This window comes from Onychostoma macrolepis, chromosome 01, assembly GCF_012432095.1.
Source record: "Onychostoma macrolepis isolate SWU-2019 chromosome 01, ASM1243209v1, whole genome shotgun sequence".
NCBI lineage: Eukaryota > Metazoa > Chordata > Actinopteri > Cypriniformes > Cyprinidae > Onychostoma > Onychostoma macrolepis.
The window spans coordinates 13,167,741-13,184,093 of record NC_081155.1 but is presented as its reverse complement, the minus strand read 5'-3'; the positions used below and the strand labels follow the sequence as shown (position 1 = coordinate 13,184,093).

The following is a 16,353-nucleotide window of genomic DNA, read 5'->3' as shown; positions in this document are numbered from 1 at the left end:
ATGATCTTTACTTAATATACTAATGATTTTTGGCATAAAAGAAAAATCTATAATTTTGACCCATGCAGTGTATTTTGGCTATAGCTACAAATATACCCCAGCGACTTAAGACTGGTTTTGTGGTCCAGGGTCACATTCCTCTACTCATGTGATTCTTTGATATTGTTCTGTTTCAGGTAACTCAACTCAACTCACTTTATTTCTAAAGCACTTTCAAACACCACAATGGGCTCCAAAGTGCTGTACATTAAAAAAGGAAAAAAAACAAATACATACAACCCAAATACATACAATTTACAACACATTATTAAAAGCTAAAGAAAATAAATGCGTTTTTAATATCCTCTGAAATGACCCTAGAGTACCAGCAAATCCTTGAGAGAAACAATCTAGCTCAACCTCAGATATAAATAACTGACAAGGTGATAAAGGGTCAGCAATTGACCCCGAGACCAAGACTGCATAGGCATTTTATCAGGTAATTTTATCGGGCAAATAAAGTCCAGGTCCATACTTCACCCATTAATCTAAAGGAAAACCCCCCCCCCACCCCGTCTTGGCAAAAGTGAGCCATAAAAGTAGCACTGAATGAAGCTCATTATAGCAGGAAGTGAAGAAGCAGTGAGGCTTTAATGGTGGACAGCTGTGTACCTCCATTAAACTGCATGAGAGACCTGGTGAACTCGTCTGACAGCAGACAGAGCAGACGTCTGAAAGTCCAGCACGCTTGAGTTACTTCACAGATTGTGTGAGGCTAAATGATGTCAGAGCGGTGTAGAAAGAGATGATTGGGCTGTCATGATGACGAGAGATCAGTAATCTGCTCATTTAGAGATGAAATCAGGGAAGACGGTCGCTGATATCTTCTCATTGCCTTTTCCCCGTTAGATCACTGTCTTTATAAAAAGACTTGCTGTGAGAACTATTTTACGTAGGGATAGTTCACCCAAACATTCTGTCATCATCTACTCACCCTCAAGTAGGTCCAAACCTGTATGAATGTCTTTGTTCTGCTGAACACAAAGGAAGATATTTTGAAGAATGTGGGAAACAGAGCAGTTCTGGGGCACCATTGACTTCCATAGTATTTTTTTTTTTTTCATACTATGGAAGTCAATGGTGCCCCAAAACAGCCTGGTTACAAACTTTCTTCAAAATATCTTCCTTTGTGTTCGGCAGAACAAAGAAATTCACACAGGTTTGGAACTACTTGAGGGTGAGTAAATGATGACAGAATTTTCATTTTTGGGTGAACCATCCCTTTAACTGACCACAACAAGAAAGTTGTTCAAAGTTAAATCATTTTAAACCTTTTGGGTTGTTGCTATGGCATTGCTGTATGGTTGTTAGGGTGCTTTGTTTGGTTGCTAGGGCATCTGTGGTAGACAGAGATTATCTTACTATTGGGAGATAAGAGGGTCTGTATTACTTATTGGATAAAGTGTAACAGTAAACTTGGATTACTTGTGCCTTAATAACCAATCATATTACAGCCTTAATGTCATTGAATTTCAGTCCGAGTTGTGCGACACTCAGTCGTCGTTTACAGATACCATAGGAGTGAATGGGAAGTGCCGTAAGCTGAATCCCACTTGTTGCAAAAGTCAGTGACTTCTCTTATAAAATGGCACTTTTTCGATGTAAACTCTAAAAATAGTTAAATCCAAAAGTATTGCTTAGTGTAAAAAATGTTGAAGATTAGATTATAGGCTGTCGATTCTTTAAATGATGAGCTGTTTGCTCTAAAAAGCTGCAGTGCAAGATTACTGATAAATTGTAGCCTCAAAGTTACTCATTTGGACTAGGCATTCAACATGGGACTGCATTACATCCTGCATTACATCCTCCTCGACAGTCCTGGGAATTATGCAAGGATATTATTGTGGACTTCAGTTCGGCCTTCAATACCATCATGCCTGACCTTCTCTCAGACAAACTGACCCAGCTCTCCGTGCCCACCTCCATCTATCAGCTGATCACCAGCTTCCTGATAGACAGGCAGCAGCTAGTGTGGCTGGGTAAACTCACATCCAGGACTCTCACGGTCAGCACTGGCACCCCTCAGGGATGTGTACTCTCCTCACTGCTCTTCTCCCTGTATACAAACGAATGCACTGCAAAAGACCCCTCTGTCAAGCTCCTGAAATTTGCAGATGACACTACCATCATCGGCCTCATCCACAATGGAGATGAGTCTGCATACAGACAGGAGGTTAAAGAGCTGGCTGTCTGGTGCAGTCACAACAACCTGGAGCTGAACATGCTCAAAACAGGGGAGATGATTGTGGACTTCAGAAGGAACCCCTGCACTCCCCCCACTCACCATCATGGACAGCACTGTAACAACAGTGGAGTCATTCAAGTTCATGGGCACCACCATCTCTCAGGACCTGGAGTGGGACACTCACATAGACTCCATTGCTAAAAAGGCCCAGCAGAGGTTATACTTCCTTCGCCAAGTGAGGAAATTCAGGACAGTGTTCTGTGTTCATCCATAACTGTCTGGTTTGGTTCAGCTATCAAATCAGACATCAAGGGCCTCATTTCTAAAATGTTGCGCAGAAACCATCCTAAATTTGATTTTACGATCATCTCTCAAATATGCGAACGTGTGATTCACAGAATAAACGTACGCACAGAAAACGCACAAACGCCTCTCTTTCAGATGTGATATCTATGAGTCGCAAATGATCTTGAACTTGCACGCAACCGAATAGTTTCAGCTCTCTGCCTTGTAAATGACTCCTAATTAATATCATTGACATATAAAAGATCACCAGTCATCGTCCAAATCCTTTAATTTAGAACAGCGAGCTGGAAGAACAGCTTACATTTCCAAAGTACCCAGTACTCCGGGTCTGCTCAGACCCTGACGTGATGCTAAGCACTTTTCCATATCAAAGTTTTTACAAATATGTGCGCTGATGTGGATTTAAGTGTACGCACACTCTAAGGTCAAATCTGTGCATACGCATGCTTTATAAATAAGGCCCCATGAGACTACATTGGACAGTCAAGACTACTGACAGGATTATCGGTGCCTCTCTGCCCAACCGCCAAGATCTGTACACCTCCAGAGTGAGGAAAAGGGCTAATAAAATCACTTTGGACCCAACACACCCAGCCCACTCTCTCTTCCAACTGTTGCCATCTGGTCGGCGCTACAGAGCACTGACCACCAGAACAGCCAGACAAAAGAACAGTTTTTTCCTGCAGGCTATATTCCGCCTGAACAATTAAAACTTTCATAACTATACATTGTTATCATAACTGACATATTTATGCATATTTATCAGAAATTTGTACATTTGTAAACTGCACACTTGTAAATAACATATCTGTACACGCATTTAAATAATTAAAAAAAAATTCTATACTTCTACTTCTCTATATAGCACATTATTTAATTTTTCTGTTTTTCATATATTAGTGTTATATTCCATCTCTACTGTGTAATTCCTATGTATGTCTGCACTATCATGTTTGTTTGCACTATGTCCGTACTTTCTTCTGCACTGGAAGCTCCTGTTGTCAAGTCAGATTCCTTGTGTGTAAACATACTTGGTAATAAAGCTCTTTTTGACTTCTGACTTTCTGGCTACTTTTTAGATTACTTTTAGATTACTTTTCACCTAACCTGTTTTAAACTTACCATAAAAATTACCATATAAATATTAAACAAGACAAAAAGAAAGAAAATATATTGGGTTATTTGATATTTTTATTTACATTTATGTTTAATAATTTAGCAGATGCTTTTATCCAAAGCGACTTACAAATGAGAACAATAGAAGCAATCAGACCAATGAGAGAGCAACAGTATACAAGTGCTGTGACAAGTCTCAGTTAGTCTAGCACAGTACACATAGCTAGGTTTTTTTTTTTTAATAGAATAGAACAGAATAGAATAGAATAGAACAGAATAGGAAAGTGCTAGTATTAGTTCATCAGGTGCTGGTGAAAAAGATGTGTCTTTAGACATTTTTTGAAAATGGCCAAAGACTCAGCTGTTTGAATTGAGATAGGGAGGTCATTCCACCAGCTGGGCACAGTCCAGGAAAAGGTATGTGAGAGTGATTTTGTGCCTCTTTAGGATGGCACCACAAGGCGTCATTCACTTGCAGAACGCAAGCTTCTGGAGGGTGCATAAGTTTGAACTAGCGAGTTTAGGTATATTGGTGCAGCACCAATTGTTGTCTTGTAGGCAAACATCAGTACCTTGAATTTGATGCGAGCCGCTACTGGTAGCCAGTGTAAACTGATCAAGAGAGGTGTAATGTGAGCTTTTTTCAGTTCATTAAAGACCACTCTCACTGCTGCATTCTGGATCAGTTGCAGAGGCTTGATAGTACATGCGGGAAGGCCCGCCAAGAGAGCATTACAATAGTCCAGTCTGGAGAGAACAAGCGTTTGGACGAGGAGTTGTGCAGATTGCTCTGAAAGGAAGGGTCTAATCTTCCTAATGTTGTATAAGGCAAATCTGGTCCTTCATCCAGCTAGAAATGTCTCAGACAGGCTGCAATGCGAACAGCTACCGTCAGAACATCTGGTTGGAATGAGAAGTAGAGTTGAGTGTGATCAGCATAGCAGTGATAAGAAAAGCCATGCTTCTGAATGACAGATCCTAATGATGACATGTAGATGGAGAAGAGAAGAGATCCAAGCACTGAGCCTTGAGGAACCCCAGTAGCAAGAAGTTGTGAGTTAGAAACCTCACCCTTAAAGACCTACCTGAGAGGTAAGACTTAAACCACAGGAGTGCGGTTCCTGAGATGCCAAGCTTTATGAGGGTGGACAGGAGGATCTGATGGTTAACTGTGTCAAAAGCAGCAGACAGATCCAGCAAGATGAGTACTGAGGACTTGGAAGCTGCTCTTACCAGTCTCAGGGCTTCAGTAACCGAGAGCAGGGCAGTCTCAGTTCAGTGGCCGCTTTTGAAGCCAGATTGGTTGTTGTCCAGGAGGTTGTTCTGTGCAAGGAACTATTATATGTTTTGAACACGCTCAAGTGTCTTTGCAATGAATGGAAGAAAGTAGTTTTCTAAAAGTGCTGGATTTAGAGAGGGTTTCTTAAGCAGTGGGGTTACCCGAGCCTGCTTAAATGCTGTGGGAAATGTAACAGTGTGAAGAGAGGTGTTGATAATGTGAGTAAGTGCAGGTAAACTGAAGAAGAAATGGCCTGAAGGAGGTGAGTGGGGATAGGATCAAGAGGACAGGTAGTAGGATGATTGGAAATAAGTTTAGAAACGTCCGTCTCCGAGAGTGGAGAGAAGGAGGAGAGAGAGTGTGTATTTGTTGTTATGAAGTTATCATCAGTTTGTAGTGTGGGGAATTGGTCACTGATGTTTCTTGTTTTATTTATGAAGAATTTTGCAAAGTCATCAGCTGTAAGGGTTGATGAAGGAGGTGGGGGAGGAGAGAAGAGAAAGTTTTGAAAAGTGTGCAAGAGTCAGAACAGTTGTTAATTTTGTTGTGGTAATATGTCGTTTTAGCAGTGGAGACATTTGCAGAGAAGGAAGAGAGGAGTGACTGATACACACGAAGGTTGGTAGAGTTTTTTTATTTGCGCCATTTCCTCTCTGCATCCCTGAGTCTAGAGTGATGTTCATGGAGAACATCGGACAGATGTTAGAGTGGAGCAGAGAGTGTCAGTAGCACTGTTTGTGTCTAGTGCTGGAAACTGAGTTCGGTGAAGGAAGTGAGGATGAAACCATAGAGGATACGCGAGAGGGAGAGAGTGAGCATAGTGTACGCCGAAAGGTGACCCGCGGAGGAGTGTGTGTTGAGTCAGGAGTTAGTGTGAGGTTAGAAGTGATGAGGAAGTGGTCCGAGGTGTGTAATGGAGTAACTAAAGTGTTGTCAGTGGAGCAATAGTGTGTGTAGATAAGGTCCAGTTGGTTACCTGATTTGTGAGTAGCCGTAGTAGACACTCGCTTGAGATCAAATGAGGCGAGCAGAGTGTTGAAGTCAGGCTGACTTCAACACTTGATTGTTTTTATTGTAAAATACAATATTTCACAAGAAAAACTACCAAAATAAAACACTGAACACTACCTGCATGTCAGTGTGATCATTAACCGACATCAGAACTGTGAATATGTCTTGTTAAATGATTGAAATATTAACTTGTTGGGGAGTAACTTCTAGTGGTTGCTAGGCAGCTTCAGTGGTATTTTGGGTGGTTGCTACAGTGTGGATTCAGTTATTGTTCTGGGTGGTTGCAGTGAAATTGCTATAGGGTGTTCTGGTTGTTTGCATATTTTATTCTTTTCCTCTTTAAATGACATAGAGAGTGAGCTGCAAGAATTTCTTGAAGACTTGTTTTCACTACTTGGCTGTTGAGAAACTAATTCCTGTACTTCAAAGGAGAGCAATAATTCAGTTTGAAGTATTGGTTTAGTCTGTTTCATATTTCTCATTCCTTCCATTGGCTCTTGCATAAGAGTTGATGCAAGAGTCTCTAGTGAGAACTGTGGAACAAAAGGTCTGCTCATCCTTACCATTAAAGCTTCTCAGTTAAATTTACCCGTTGGAAGATCTCTGTAGCAAAACATTTTTCCTGTCCATTCAACCCACTTATCAGAGTTTTAATGGAGCTTTTTTTCTTTTTGGTATTCTATATTTATGTATTGAAATGATGCTTAGTGGATGGTCATTATGTGCTGGGACTAATTTGATAGTGTCTGTCAGTTATTATGCGAACCTCTCATGACAACATTTTAAAAGCAGCATGTCTGAAAATGTCAGTGGCCTTGGTGGTCAGATCCCCAGCTGTGTAAATGATGAGACCATTCTTTGCTAAAATATAAACATGACCGATTTAATCTGTTATTGATGCACCTGTCAGCTTGTGCCTAAATTCATAAGAGAGTTGCATCCAGAACAAAATTTACAGAGCTGAGCGCGCTGACGCAAATGGATGTCACAATGTTCTGTGCCAAACCAATTATTTCAGTCCTTTTGTCAAGTACAGAGAGTTCGTGCCTGACAGTTTACAACTGATCTCAAGTCATACAATTACGAAGGTGCATCTAAAAATGGTTTGGAATAAAATGAGGGTGAGTGCCTTATTTTTGGGAACTGTTCCTTTAAGCTCAAGCGGAAAACTAAAATGTCGTAAAAATAGGGGACATTTATTTTAGATGCTAATTTTATTAGTCCACAGTACAAAATAAAGACCTGCCCTGGAATATCATAAAGTCCTCAGTGACCAAATAATTCCCATACAAAAAAAAAAAAGATACTATACAGTCACTGAACAAACATGTTTTTTTTTTTTTTTTTTAAATGAGTTCAAATGTAAAGACAAACAAATCAGAAGTGAGGATCCGCTGATCAAAGCCTCAGTTACAGTCCAGTAAGTGTGAGCCAGGTCACTTTTTGGCGTATGTGATTTTCATGGCACAGGTGGCTGTGATTCTGAATCCCTGCAGCGCATCTTTCGCAACTCCAGCTTGAGCCTCACTCTCAAACTCCACAAACGCAATGTCATGCTTTCCAGGGACCAGGCGCACTTCTTTAAACCCTGGAAACCTGAAACGATGGAACAAGACGGGAAGTTAAAAAAATCTGAGGAGAAAATCTTACCGAAGCTGGGTGAGAATATTTTTTATTTTTATATATATATATATATATATATATATATATATATATATATATATATATATATATATATATATATATATATATATATATATATATAAAAATATGCATTTTTATTCAAAAGGGGAAACAGTATATTTAAAGTGTTTAACAACAGTTAATGTTTTTGCACAAAAAAAAAAAAAAAAAAAAAAAATCCCATTTATATGCACACTGTAACAATACATTAAAAAGATAATAGATAATCGTTTTGCATTTATTACTGCAACATTTACTTTTTTCAAATGTTTACTGGTTTACTGTATTGAAAACTTACTGGTTGAATAACATGGAGAGCATCATCTCGTTGGTTTCTTCTGGGAGATTATTCAGGAACAGAATATAATTTGGTGGGTTGTCAGGGACCTAAATCAATATAAAATCATTTATTATTAGGTATATAAACAAAACACTACTGGCTACGTTACATGCAACCAAATAATCCGTTTGTAATCCGATGGATGGCTCAATCGGACTGAAAAGCCTTCATATAAACACCTGAATCGATCCAACTGAGCTCGATCTGATTGAAGGGGGTGGTTTATTCCTTTTCTAATACTATTGCGAGTGCATGTAAACACTCGATCGGCTTGAACCCCGAAACTGAAAGGACTGTGCATGTGCAATGATATAGAAATAGCATAATGACTTATGACGCATGAAATGAGCGGTTCTTTCTTTTGAATAAAGTGTTGTATAAATGCGTGTCCTGTCATTATAAAACTCTCCTTTCACTCGGCAACTGTGAAGTGGAGCAGGACAACCTCCCACCAGTCCTTCCACAGGTAACCCGTTTTGAGCGCGGGGAGGGCATTTTTACTGCTTGATAAATATGAGCAGAACGGCACAGCGGTTTATATGTATATTTATCCAGAAATGGATACATATTAATTCTGCTGTTAAAAACAAAGAAACAGTGTAGCAGAGTAGTTATTATGTGCAAACAGTGAGAAACACTATATTTGTGCAGCGTGCGCATGTCAAAATATATGTGACGTATAAACGCGCACATCAACCTGGGGTGTATTCCAGAAAGCACGGTTAACTTACCGTCAGCTAAACCCTGAACTTTTGGTTGATTAACCCCAAACCTTGCTTACTTGAGGTATGTGGTTCCAAAAACGCGTCCGGGAGTAAATTCATTCAACTCAGAGTATGTTCCTGGTTAAGACTCAAGACATTCTCAGCAGAAAGGATCACTGGTGTGCACCTGCCCAGTCTTCAGGACTTGTACTACTCCAGAGTGAAGAAACGGGCAGGTAGCATCATCACAGACCCCTCTCACCCCAGACACAACCTGTTTGCACTTCTCCCCCCATGCAGATGCTACAGATCTCTGTGCACTAGAACATCTAGGCATAAAAACAGTTTTTCCCCCTCATGCCATCTCCAGCCTAAACAGCTAACACAGGAGTTATTACCGGTGTTCTGTAATTCATTCTCCATCTCTAATTACTGCTCTGGAGCTGGTTATCTTCAGAGAGCAAGTTGCTATGGTTACTCACATACCCTGAAAGTAACCTCCGATTTTTGGAACCGAAAGCTGAGGTTATCCACTCTCTTATCCTCAAATATACCCAGGTACTTCACATAACCTGCTTTTGGAATACCCCCAGATCACTTTATTTAGCGTTCATGTAAACACTACATTCAGATTCATCAATCGGAATGAATTCAGTCTGAATTCATTGTGCATGTAAACATAGCCAAAGTAATTTTTAAAAATACAAAATTTCAAATCACAAAATAAGCATGTAAATTGTGTGACATACCTGGACTGTGGCAGGTGGAGGAGGTTGTGTGTTTAGAGTTCCCTGCATGAAAAAAAAAAAAAAATCCCATTTATATGCACACTGTAACAATACATTAAAAGATAATAGATAATCGTTTTGCATTTATTACTGCAACATTTACTTTTTCAAATGTTTACTGGTTTACTGTATTGAAAACTTACTGGTTGAATAACATGGAGAGCATCATCTCGTTGGTTTCTTCTGGGAGATTATTCAGGAACAGAATATAATTTGGTGGGTTGTCAGGGACCTAAATCAATATAAAATCATTTATTATTAGGTATATAAACAAAACACTACTGGCTATGTTACATGCAACCAAATAATCCGTTTGTAATCCGATGGATGGCTCAATCGGACTGAAAAGCCTTCATATAAACACCTGAATCGATCCAACTGAGCTCGATCTGATTGAAGGGGGTGGTTTATTCCTTTTCTAATACTATTGCGAGTGCATGTAAACACTCGATCGGCTTGAACCCCGAAACTGAAAGGACTGTGCATGTGCAATGATATAGAAATAGCATAATGACTTATGACGCATGAAATGAGCGGTTCTTTCTTTTGAATAAAGTGTTGTATAAATGCGTGTCCTGTCATTATAAAACTCTCCTTTCACTCGGCAACTGTGAAGTGGAGCAGGACAACCTCCCACCAGTCCTTCCACAGGTAACCCGTTTTGAGCGCGGGGAGGGCATTTTTACTGCTTGATAAATATGAGCAGAACGGCACAGCGGTTTATATGTATATTTATCCAGAAATGGATACATATTAATTCTGCTGTTAAAACAAAGAAACAGTGTAGCAGAGTAGTTATTATGTGCAAACAGTGAGAAACACTATATTTGTGCAGCGTCGCATGTCAAAATATATGTGACGATAAACGCGCACATCAACCTGGGGTGTATTCCAGAAAGCACGGTTAACTTACCGTCAGCTAAACCCTGAACTTTTGGTTGATTAACCCCAAACCTTGCTTACTCGAGGTATGTGGTTCCAAAAATGCATCCGGGAGTAAATTCATTCAACTCAGAGTATGTTCCTGGTTAAGACTCAAGACATTCTCAGCAGAAAGGATCACTGGTGTGCACCTGCCCAGTCTTCAGGACTTGTACTACTTCAGAGTGAAGAAACGGGCAGGTAGCATCATCACAGACCCCTCTCACCCCAGACACAACCTGTTTGCACTTCTCCCCCCATGCAGATGCTACAGATCTCTGTGCACTAGAACATCTAGGCATAAAAACAGTTTTTCCCCCTCATGCCATCTCCAGCCTAAACAGCTAACACAGGAGTTATTACCGGTGTTCTGTAATTCATTCTCCATCTCTAATTACTGCTCTGGAGCTGGTTATCTTCAGAGAGCAAGTTGCTATGGTTACTCACATACCCTGAAAGTAACCTCCGATTTTTGGAACCGAAAGCTGAGGTTATCCACTCTCTTATCCTCAAATATACCCAGGTACTTCACATAACCTGCTTTTTGGAATACCCCCCAGATCACTTTATTTAGCGTTCATGTAAACACTACATTCAGATTCATCAATCGGAATGAATTCAGTCTGAATTCATTGTGCATGTAAACATAGCCAAAGTAATTTTTAAAAATACAAAAATTTCAAATCACAAAATAAGCATGTAAATTGTGTGACATACCTGGACTGTGGCAGGTGGAGGAGGTTGTGTGTTTAGAGTTCCCTGCATGAAAAAAAAAAAAAAAGTCACAAACATCTATAAGCATTACTCACTGATCTGGTTCTCTTTAAATGTACATTTCAGCACAACTAGGTCGTCGATATCATTTTCTAATCACAATGCCTCAGCAAACATGCATTTCAACTCACCGCTGGTTTCTTGTTGAAATTGGCAGCCAGTTCCTGAGCTTTCTTTTTCTTCTCTTTCTTCTTTTCTTTATCTCCATACGTGCCTCTCATCTTAGCGATCAGGTCCGAGTCTGTCTTTGCATACTGGATTCGCTACAAGTACACGCTAAGGTTAGCAACTGAGAAACGTGTGCATTTCCAATGCTTTGTAACATGTAAACTGATAAGTAATACGAATGACAACATCTGATAAACACCTTTAGTGAATCACAGTTGAAAGAAACTAAATATAGGCAAGTAATTAATGGCATTTTTCACATTATAGATAAACTTCTCCTTATATGATCTGATTATAACATAAAAGTTAAAGTTATAACATCAAAGGACCATATTCCGCTCATTATTTTCTGAAATGTTAATTGTGTGACTGCTCTGTAGTTCCTGTGAGCTGTGGCACGGACCATGGGTTTATTGTAGAAAGGGAATCCCTGAAGCTGTCTGAGGGCATTGGTGGCTGCAGAAAGCTCTTTGAAGACAACAAACGCCTGACCCCTCATCTTTGTGGTCTTTAACGCAACAATGTCCAAAATCTGGCCGAACTGGGAGAATAAGGCGTACAGGGATCTCTTCAACTCTAGAAAAGTTAAAGAAAAGGAAAAAAGTTTCACAATCATATCAATCATATAGTTTAACGGTCAAACGGGGAGAAAAGGAGCAAACATGACAAAGACTTTACCTTCTTTCTTGATTTTATCATTCACATTGTTGATATAGATGGTGTGATTCGGTCGTATGTCCATGATTAATAACCTCAGGTAAAACCACACTAAAATAAAGAGAATGAATGAAGTGAGCAGCTAACGTGAACAACCACACAATGTCCAAAAAAACACGTTGGTACAGACTATTGTTAATATCGCTGAGTGCTGCTTTTCTAAATTATAAACGTACAAATAATTTACTAAACATTAATCAAACTCAACGAATCGCCTCAAACTCACCGCACTGCTGAGTCCAAGCGGAAACTGCCGCTACGCTTCTTCCGCCTTCGGTTTATTGTTGTGAAGCAGTTGCGCCACCTGCTGTCGCGGAGTGATATTAACATCAAACGCACAGAAGTGTGTTGGTTTAAAAAAAAAAACTAATCTGGCTCGCGTTTCCCAAAAGCATCGTAAACCTAAATTGATCTACATGTTATAAACATGATAAACATGTTCTGAGTGGTTGCTAGGCAGTTTTCAGTAAGACAGACATAGAATCACTAATATTCTGGGCCATTTTTTTTTTATACCACTTATGAAAACCCTGGTTAAAAATCTAAGACACTTTCAAAAAATATGAAAATGAAAACATTTTATTTATTTTACATCCAGAAATTAATAATACACGCCATAAAAAAACACAAATGAGAATATAATACATTCTGGTTCATGCACAGTTCATCGTTTTGCAATACAATGTTGGACATATCCAGTCATGTATTTTGTGATATGTTGAGTGCTGCTCTCGTTGATGGACAGTGTTTGTATTCAGAGTGTGTTGATGCTCTGTAGTTTGCGCTCAGTGAAAAAGCGGTGTGTGTCTCGTGTGTGTGAGAGCTCTGACGGTTTGCTGCGGCTGAAATACGACAGCATTGAGGTGTTATTCTGACGAGCAGCGGCTTTTTCTCCATCTTCCTCATCATCGTCCCTACACACACAAACAAACACATTTAATATTGAATTCCAAGCAAAAATGCGCAAGTACTAACATGTTCGGACAGAAAAAATATTTTTGTATATAACATTCTATGTGTAAGCACTAAAGAATATGAAAAGGCAGCGTCCTCTGCTGTCAGACTCACCAGTGAACAGCAACAGCTTTACTGTCCATGAGCGTCTGCGCTGTGCTCCAGCTGAACCTCACAAACTGAGGATAACCAAACACTGGGTCTAGATACTTCAGCAGCCAGCTCTTAGTTTTGGGATCTAAACACACAGAATAAATCATAATATTTATTTTGAGCATAGTACAGAACTCTTGAGGTAAATTTTTTTAAATGTTTTTGAAAGAAGTCTCTTTTGATCACCAAGGCTGAATTTATTTAATCAAAAATACTGTAATATTGTGAAATATTTTTACAATTTAAAAGAACTGTTTTCTATGAATATATTGCAAAATGTAATTTATTCCTGCTGAATTCTCAGCATCATTACTCTTCAGTGTCACGATCCTTCAGTCTAATATTTGATGCTCAAGAAACATTTCTGATTATCAATAAAAACATTGTCCTGCTTCGTATTTTTGTGGAATTTAGAATCTGTTTTTTATAATCCTTTGTTGAATAGAAAGCATTTATTTTTTTGTTACATTATAAATGTCTTTACTATCATTTTTGATCAATTTAATGCGTTCCTGCTGACTAAAAGTATAAAAAAATCATTTAAAAAATCTTAAATGACCCCAAACATTTGAATAGTAGTATATATGTGCCAGAAAAACAGCAGTAATTGACACTAGTGCTCATTTAAAAATATCTAAACATGATTAGTCTACCTTTAATTGTTAAAAAAAACCCCAAAAAACAACACTTTTATGGAAATGGAAGGAATATTATATGATATAAACTGACCATTAGGATACCCAGAGCCATAATCTGTGTTCACTTCGTCCAAATCTTCTGCAAATTTCCAGGATTTGACTGCATGGTCTCTAGCCACCTACAAAGAGAACACATTAGTCAAAAATATAAAAAATCAAATCATATGCATATATCTTTCTCACAGTGTTAGCAGATATTTTTCCTCTAATAACTAACATTCCCCTTATATCATCCACCTCTGAAGGAACCATTACCTTGGCACAGATGCTGGCAGCGCTGACGATGGGGAAGAGCGAGTCAGCTTTGGGACGGACGGTGACCTCCACCCCCGGGAACCGCTGGGAGAGCTTCTCCTGATACTTCTCTGCAGGACCCACAGTATCCACAAACACCTGAGAGGTTTGAAAGACACGTCATTATGAAAAACACGTCAAAAAATTATAATAAAAATAAAAAAATTAAATAATATACATATATATATATATATATATATTATAATAAATGTATATTTTATAAATTATTAAAAAATTATAAATGTATAAATTATTTTAAAAATTATATAAAATTTATAAATTTACAGCTTCATCACCAGATCTGCGGTCTATCATACAGGGTTTGTACCTCTTTGAGCTGCACCCCACAGTCCAGAGCGTACTGCACCAGACCAATCGCAGCATCGTGTGACAGCGCATTCAGATTGTATTTTGCTCTGAATATAAAAGCACAACAGGTTAAAAAAATTCTCTTGACTCTAATTACCAGCCTTAGCATGCATGCAGTGAAATCATGCGTGCACGTACCTCTGCAGCATGCTGGTGGAAATGATGTTTGGTGAGAGGACCTGAAGGGCCCAGCCTACAAAATCTTTGGCCTCATCGATCTTTAGAAACAGGTTCTCTCTCTCTGCCTCCGTCAGCGTCTTTGAGTCTAAACATGCGACAAAAATACTGTAGATTTCCACAGAATCTGAACTCCTGTCAAGATTTGCTCTGTAACCAACCTGCCACTTTCAAATTCTTCAGGTCTTCCTTTCTGGATACAGGGCAGAAGCATATCCCATACACCATGGGTCCTGAAATACAGCATGTCAAATTTATACTCTAGTTTCAATCACAAAATGGCCTTGTCCAATGAGGACGACACTCACCCAGTACGGGACCCCTGCCAGCCTCATCGATGCCCAGGCAGCAGTCCTCTGTCTTACACACGTCCGGGATGGACGAGGACAAGCGGCAGCTCACAGAGTTATCTGCCTCAAAATCACTCAGATCCATGTCTGATCATTGGGATAAAAATAAAATAAAATAAAACATCTTTTAAAAACAAAATATATCACAATTAAGTAAACATAGGTATGAATTTTAAGCTTAATTCAAGCTTTACAAAAATGCATATAAAAAAAAAATTATTTAATGAATATCAATAATAACATTAATAATATTACAAATAAAAAATAAATTAAAAACACTAAAAAAATTAATTAAGCTTCAAGCTAAGAACCCACTAAAATTAGATGTATAATATAATTCCATCCTTTATGGAAATTAGTTACATAATAGAAGATTTTCAAATAAATGTTGTCCTTTGGAACTTTATATTCAAACAACTAAGTAGCACAATTGTTTTCAACATTGATAATAAGAAAAAATCTTGCTATTGTGCAAATAATCAAGTTATATTGAATAGTATTCGACCAGAGCATGCTACTAAACATATAAAAACATATCCATAAATCACAACACATGTATTATTATTGCCTGTATAAAATACAGAATTTAAAAGGCACGTCTTTAACAGAAATGACCCACAACACATTTCCTCCCGCATCTGATACTGAAATCAATCAATAATACGAGATCATACAAATCTTTTACAGTCAAAACAGTACGAACAATGAATGGAGAAAACATGAGGTTTAACTAACTAACAGGGTATTCAAAAGCATCATAGAACAATGTGTTTAACTATTAAAGTGTGTAAATTTGGCTGCATAAACAAACTTGCACGAACCTGTATGTTCAACCGGAAATACAGAATTGGCGCGCGTGTGACAGGACAGCGTGACCTTTGACCGACAATACTGGAAAGACAACAAGTATTTATTACTGGATAGAATAATACGACGCACACTGGAACCTATTTAAAAACACAGCTAATGTCTAAAACCATGCAGCGAACGAGTTTTAAATGAGTGCCTCTACAACTCTCTGTCGCAGTGGTTTGTGGGAAATGGAGTTCATGGGACGTTCGATTATTTTCCCGATTTTATCTTCTAATTCAGTGTTTACTTGCATTCACGCGAGTGCAGAAATGTAAAAGGCAAAAACACGATCAGGGAGTTGAGCAATAAATTATAAATAGAGGTTAAGAGTGATGGATTGTCATTGATTAAGCATAAACGTCAGGTCAGTGTTGCAAAAAACTATGCATATGGTTTTTGTGCGGTTTGTTCTCATGTTGTGGATGAAAAATCTGGCTTAAATAATGAATACTTTTTTTTTTTTTAAATGTATTTT

General features: G+C 38.6%; 2 protein-coding genes across 3 annotated transcripts; both read right to left on the bottom strand.

Moving 5' to 3' along the window:
* Positions 1-6,857: 6,857 nt before the first annotated feature.
* snrpb2 (small nuclear ribonucleoprotein polypeptide B2) lies at positions 6,858-12,302 on the bottom strand. Its single transcript, XM_058790489.1, has 7 exons — positions 12,258-12,302; positions 11,993-12,082; positions 11,718-11,890; positions 11,278-11,409; positions 11,090-11,131; positions 9,595-9,683; positions 6,858-7,532 (listed from the first exon to the last, which is right to left on the bottom strand). The coding sequence occupies exons 2-7, from the start codon at positions 12,054-12,056 to the stop codon at positions 7,373-7,375; spliced, it is 660 nt and encodes a 219-aa protein (XP_058646472.1). The 5' UTR covers positions 12,057-12,082; positions 12,258-12,302; the 3' UTR covers positions 6,858-7,372.
* Positions 12,303-12,601: 299 nt separating this feature from the next.
* Positions 12,602-16,336, bottom strand: rnaseh2a (ribonuclease H2, subunit A). Of its 2 annotated transcripts, none has more exons than XM_058783834.1 (9): positions 15,848-16,336; positions 14,985-15,113; positions 14,838-14,909; positions 14,638-14,764; positions 14,459-14,546; positions 14,092-14,229; positions 13,868-13,955; positions 13,100-13,223; positions 12,602-12,945 (listed from the first exon to the last, which is right to left on the bottom strand). In XM_058783834.1, exons 2-9 carry the CDS (start codon positions 15,109-15,111, stop codon positions 12,786-12,788), a joined length of 924 nt encoding a protein of 307 aa, XP_058639817.1. In that variant the 5' UTR covers positions 15,112-15,113; positions 15,848-16,336; the 3' UTR covers positions 12,602-12,785. The 2 variants fall into 2 exon arrangements, with proteins under 2 accessions (XP_058639817.1, XP_058639827.1); XM_058783844.1 differs by lacking the exon at positions 15,848-16,336 and adding an exon at positions 15,766-15,787.
* Between the last annotated feature and the right edge of the window lie 17 nt (positions 16,337-16,353).

What these genes read in the sequence shown, in the direction of transcription:
- snrpb2 (XM_058790489.1), bottom strand. Translation starts at nt 12,056, where the DNA reads ATGGACATACGACCGAATCACACCATCTATATCAACAATGTGAATGAT. An exon ending in CTTTCTACAATAAACCCATG is followed by an intron (nt 11,410 to 11,717) that starts GTCCGTGCCACA and finishes GTGTACTTGTAG; the next exon opens with CGAATCCAGTATGCAAAGAC. An exon ending in CTCCACCTGCCACAGTCCAG is followed by an intron (nt 9,684 to 11,089) that starts GTATGTCACACA and finishes ATATTGATTTAG; the next exon opens with GTCCCTGACAACCCACCAAA.
- rnaseh2a (XM_058783834.1), bottom strand. Translation starts at nt 15,111, where the DNA reads ATGGATCTGAGTGATTTTGAGGCAGATAACTCTGTGAGCTGCCGCTTG. An exon ending in TCCACCAGCATGCTGCAGAG is followed by an intron (nt 14,547 to 14,637) that starts GTACGTGCACGC and finishes TTTTATATTCAG; the next exon opens with AGCAAAATACAATCTGAATG. An exon ending in TGGCTCTGGGTATCCTAATG is followed by an intron (nt 13,224 to 13,867) that starts GTCAGTTTATAT and finishes CTGTGTGTTTAG; the next exon opens with ATCCCAAAACTAAGAGCTGG.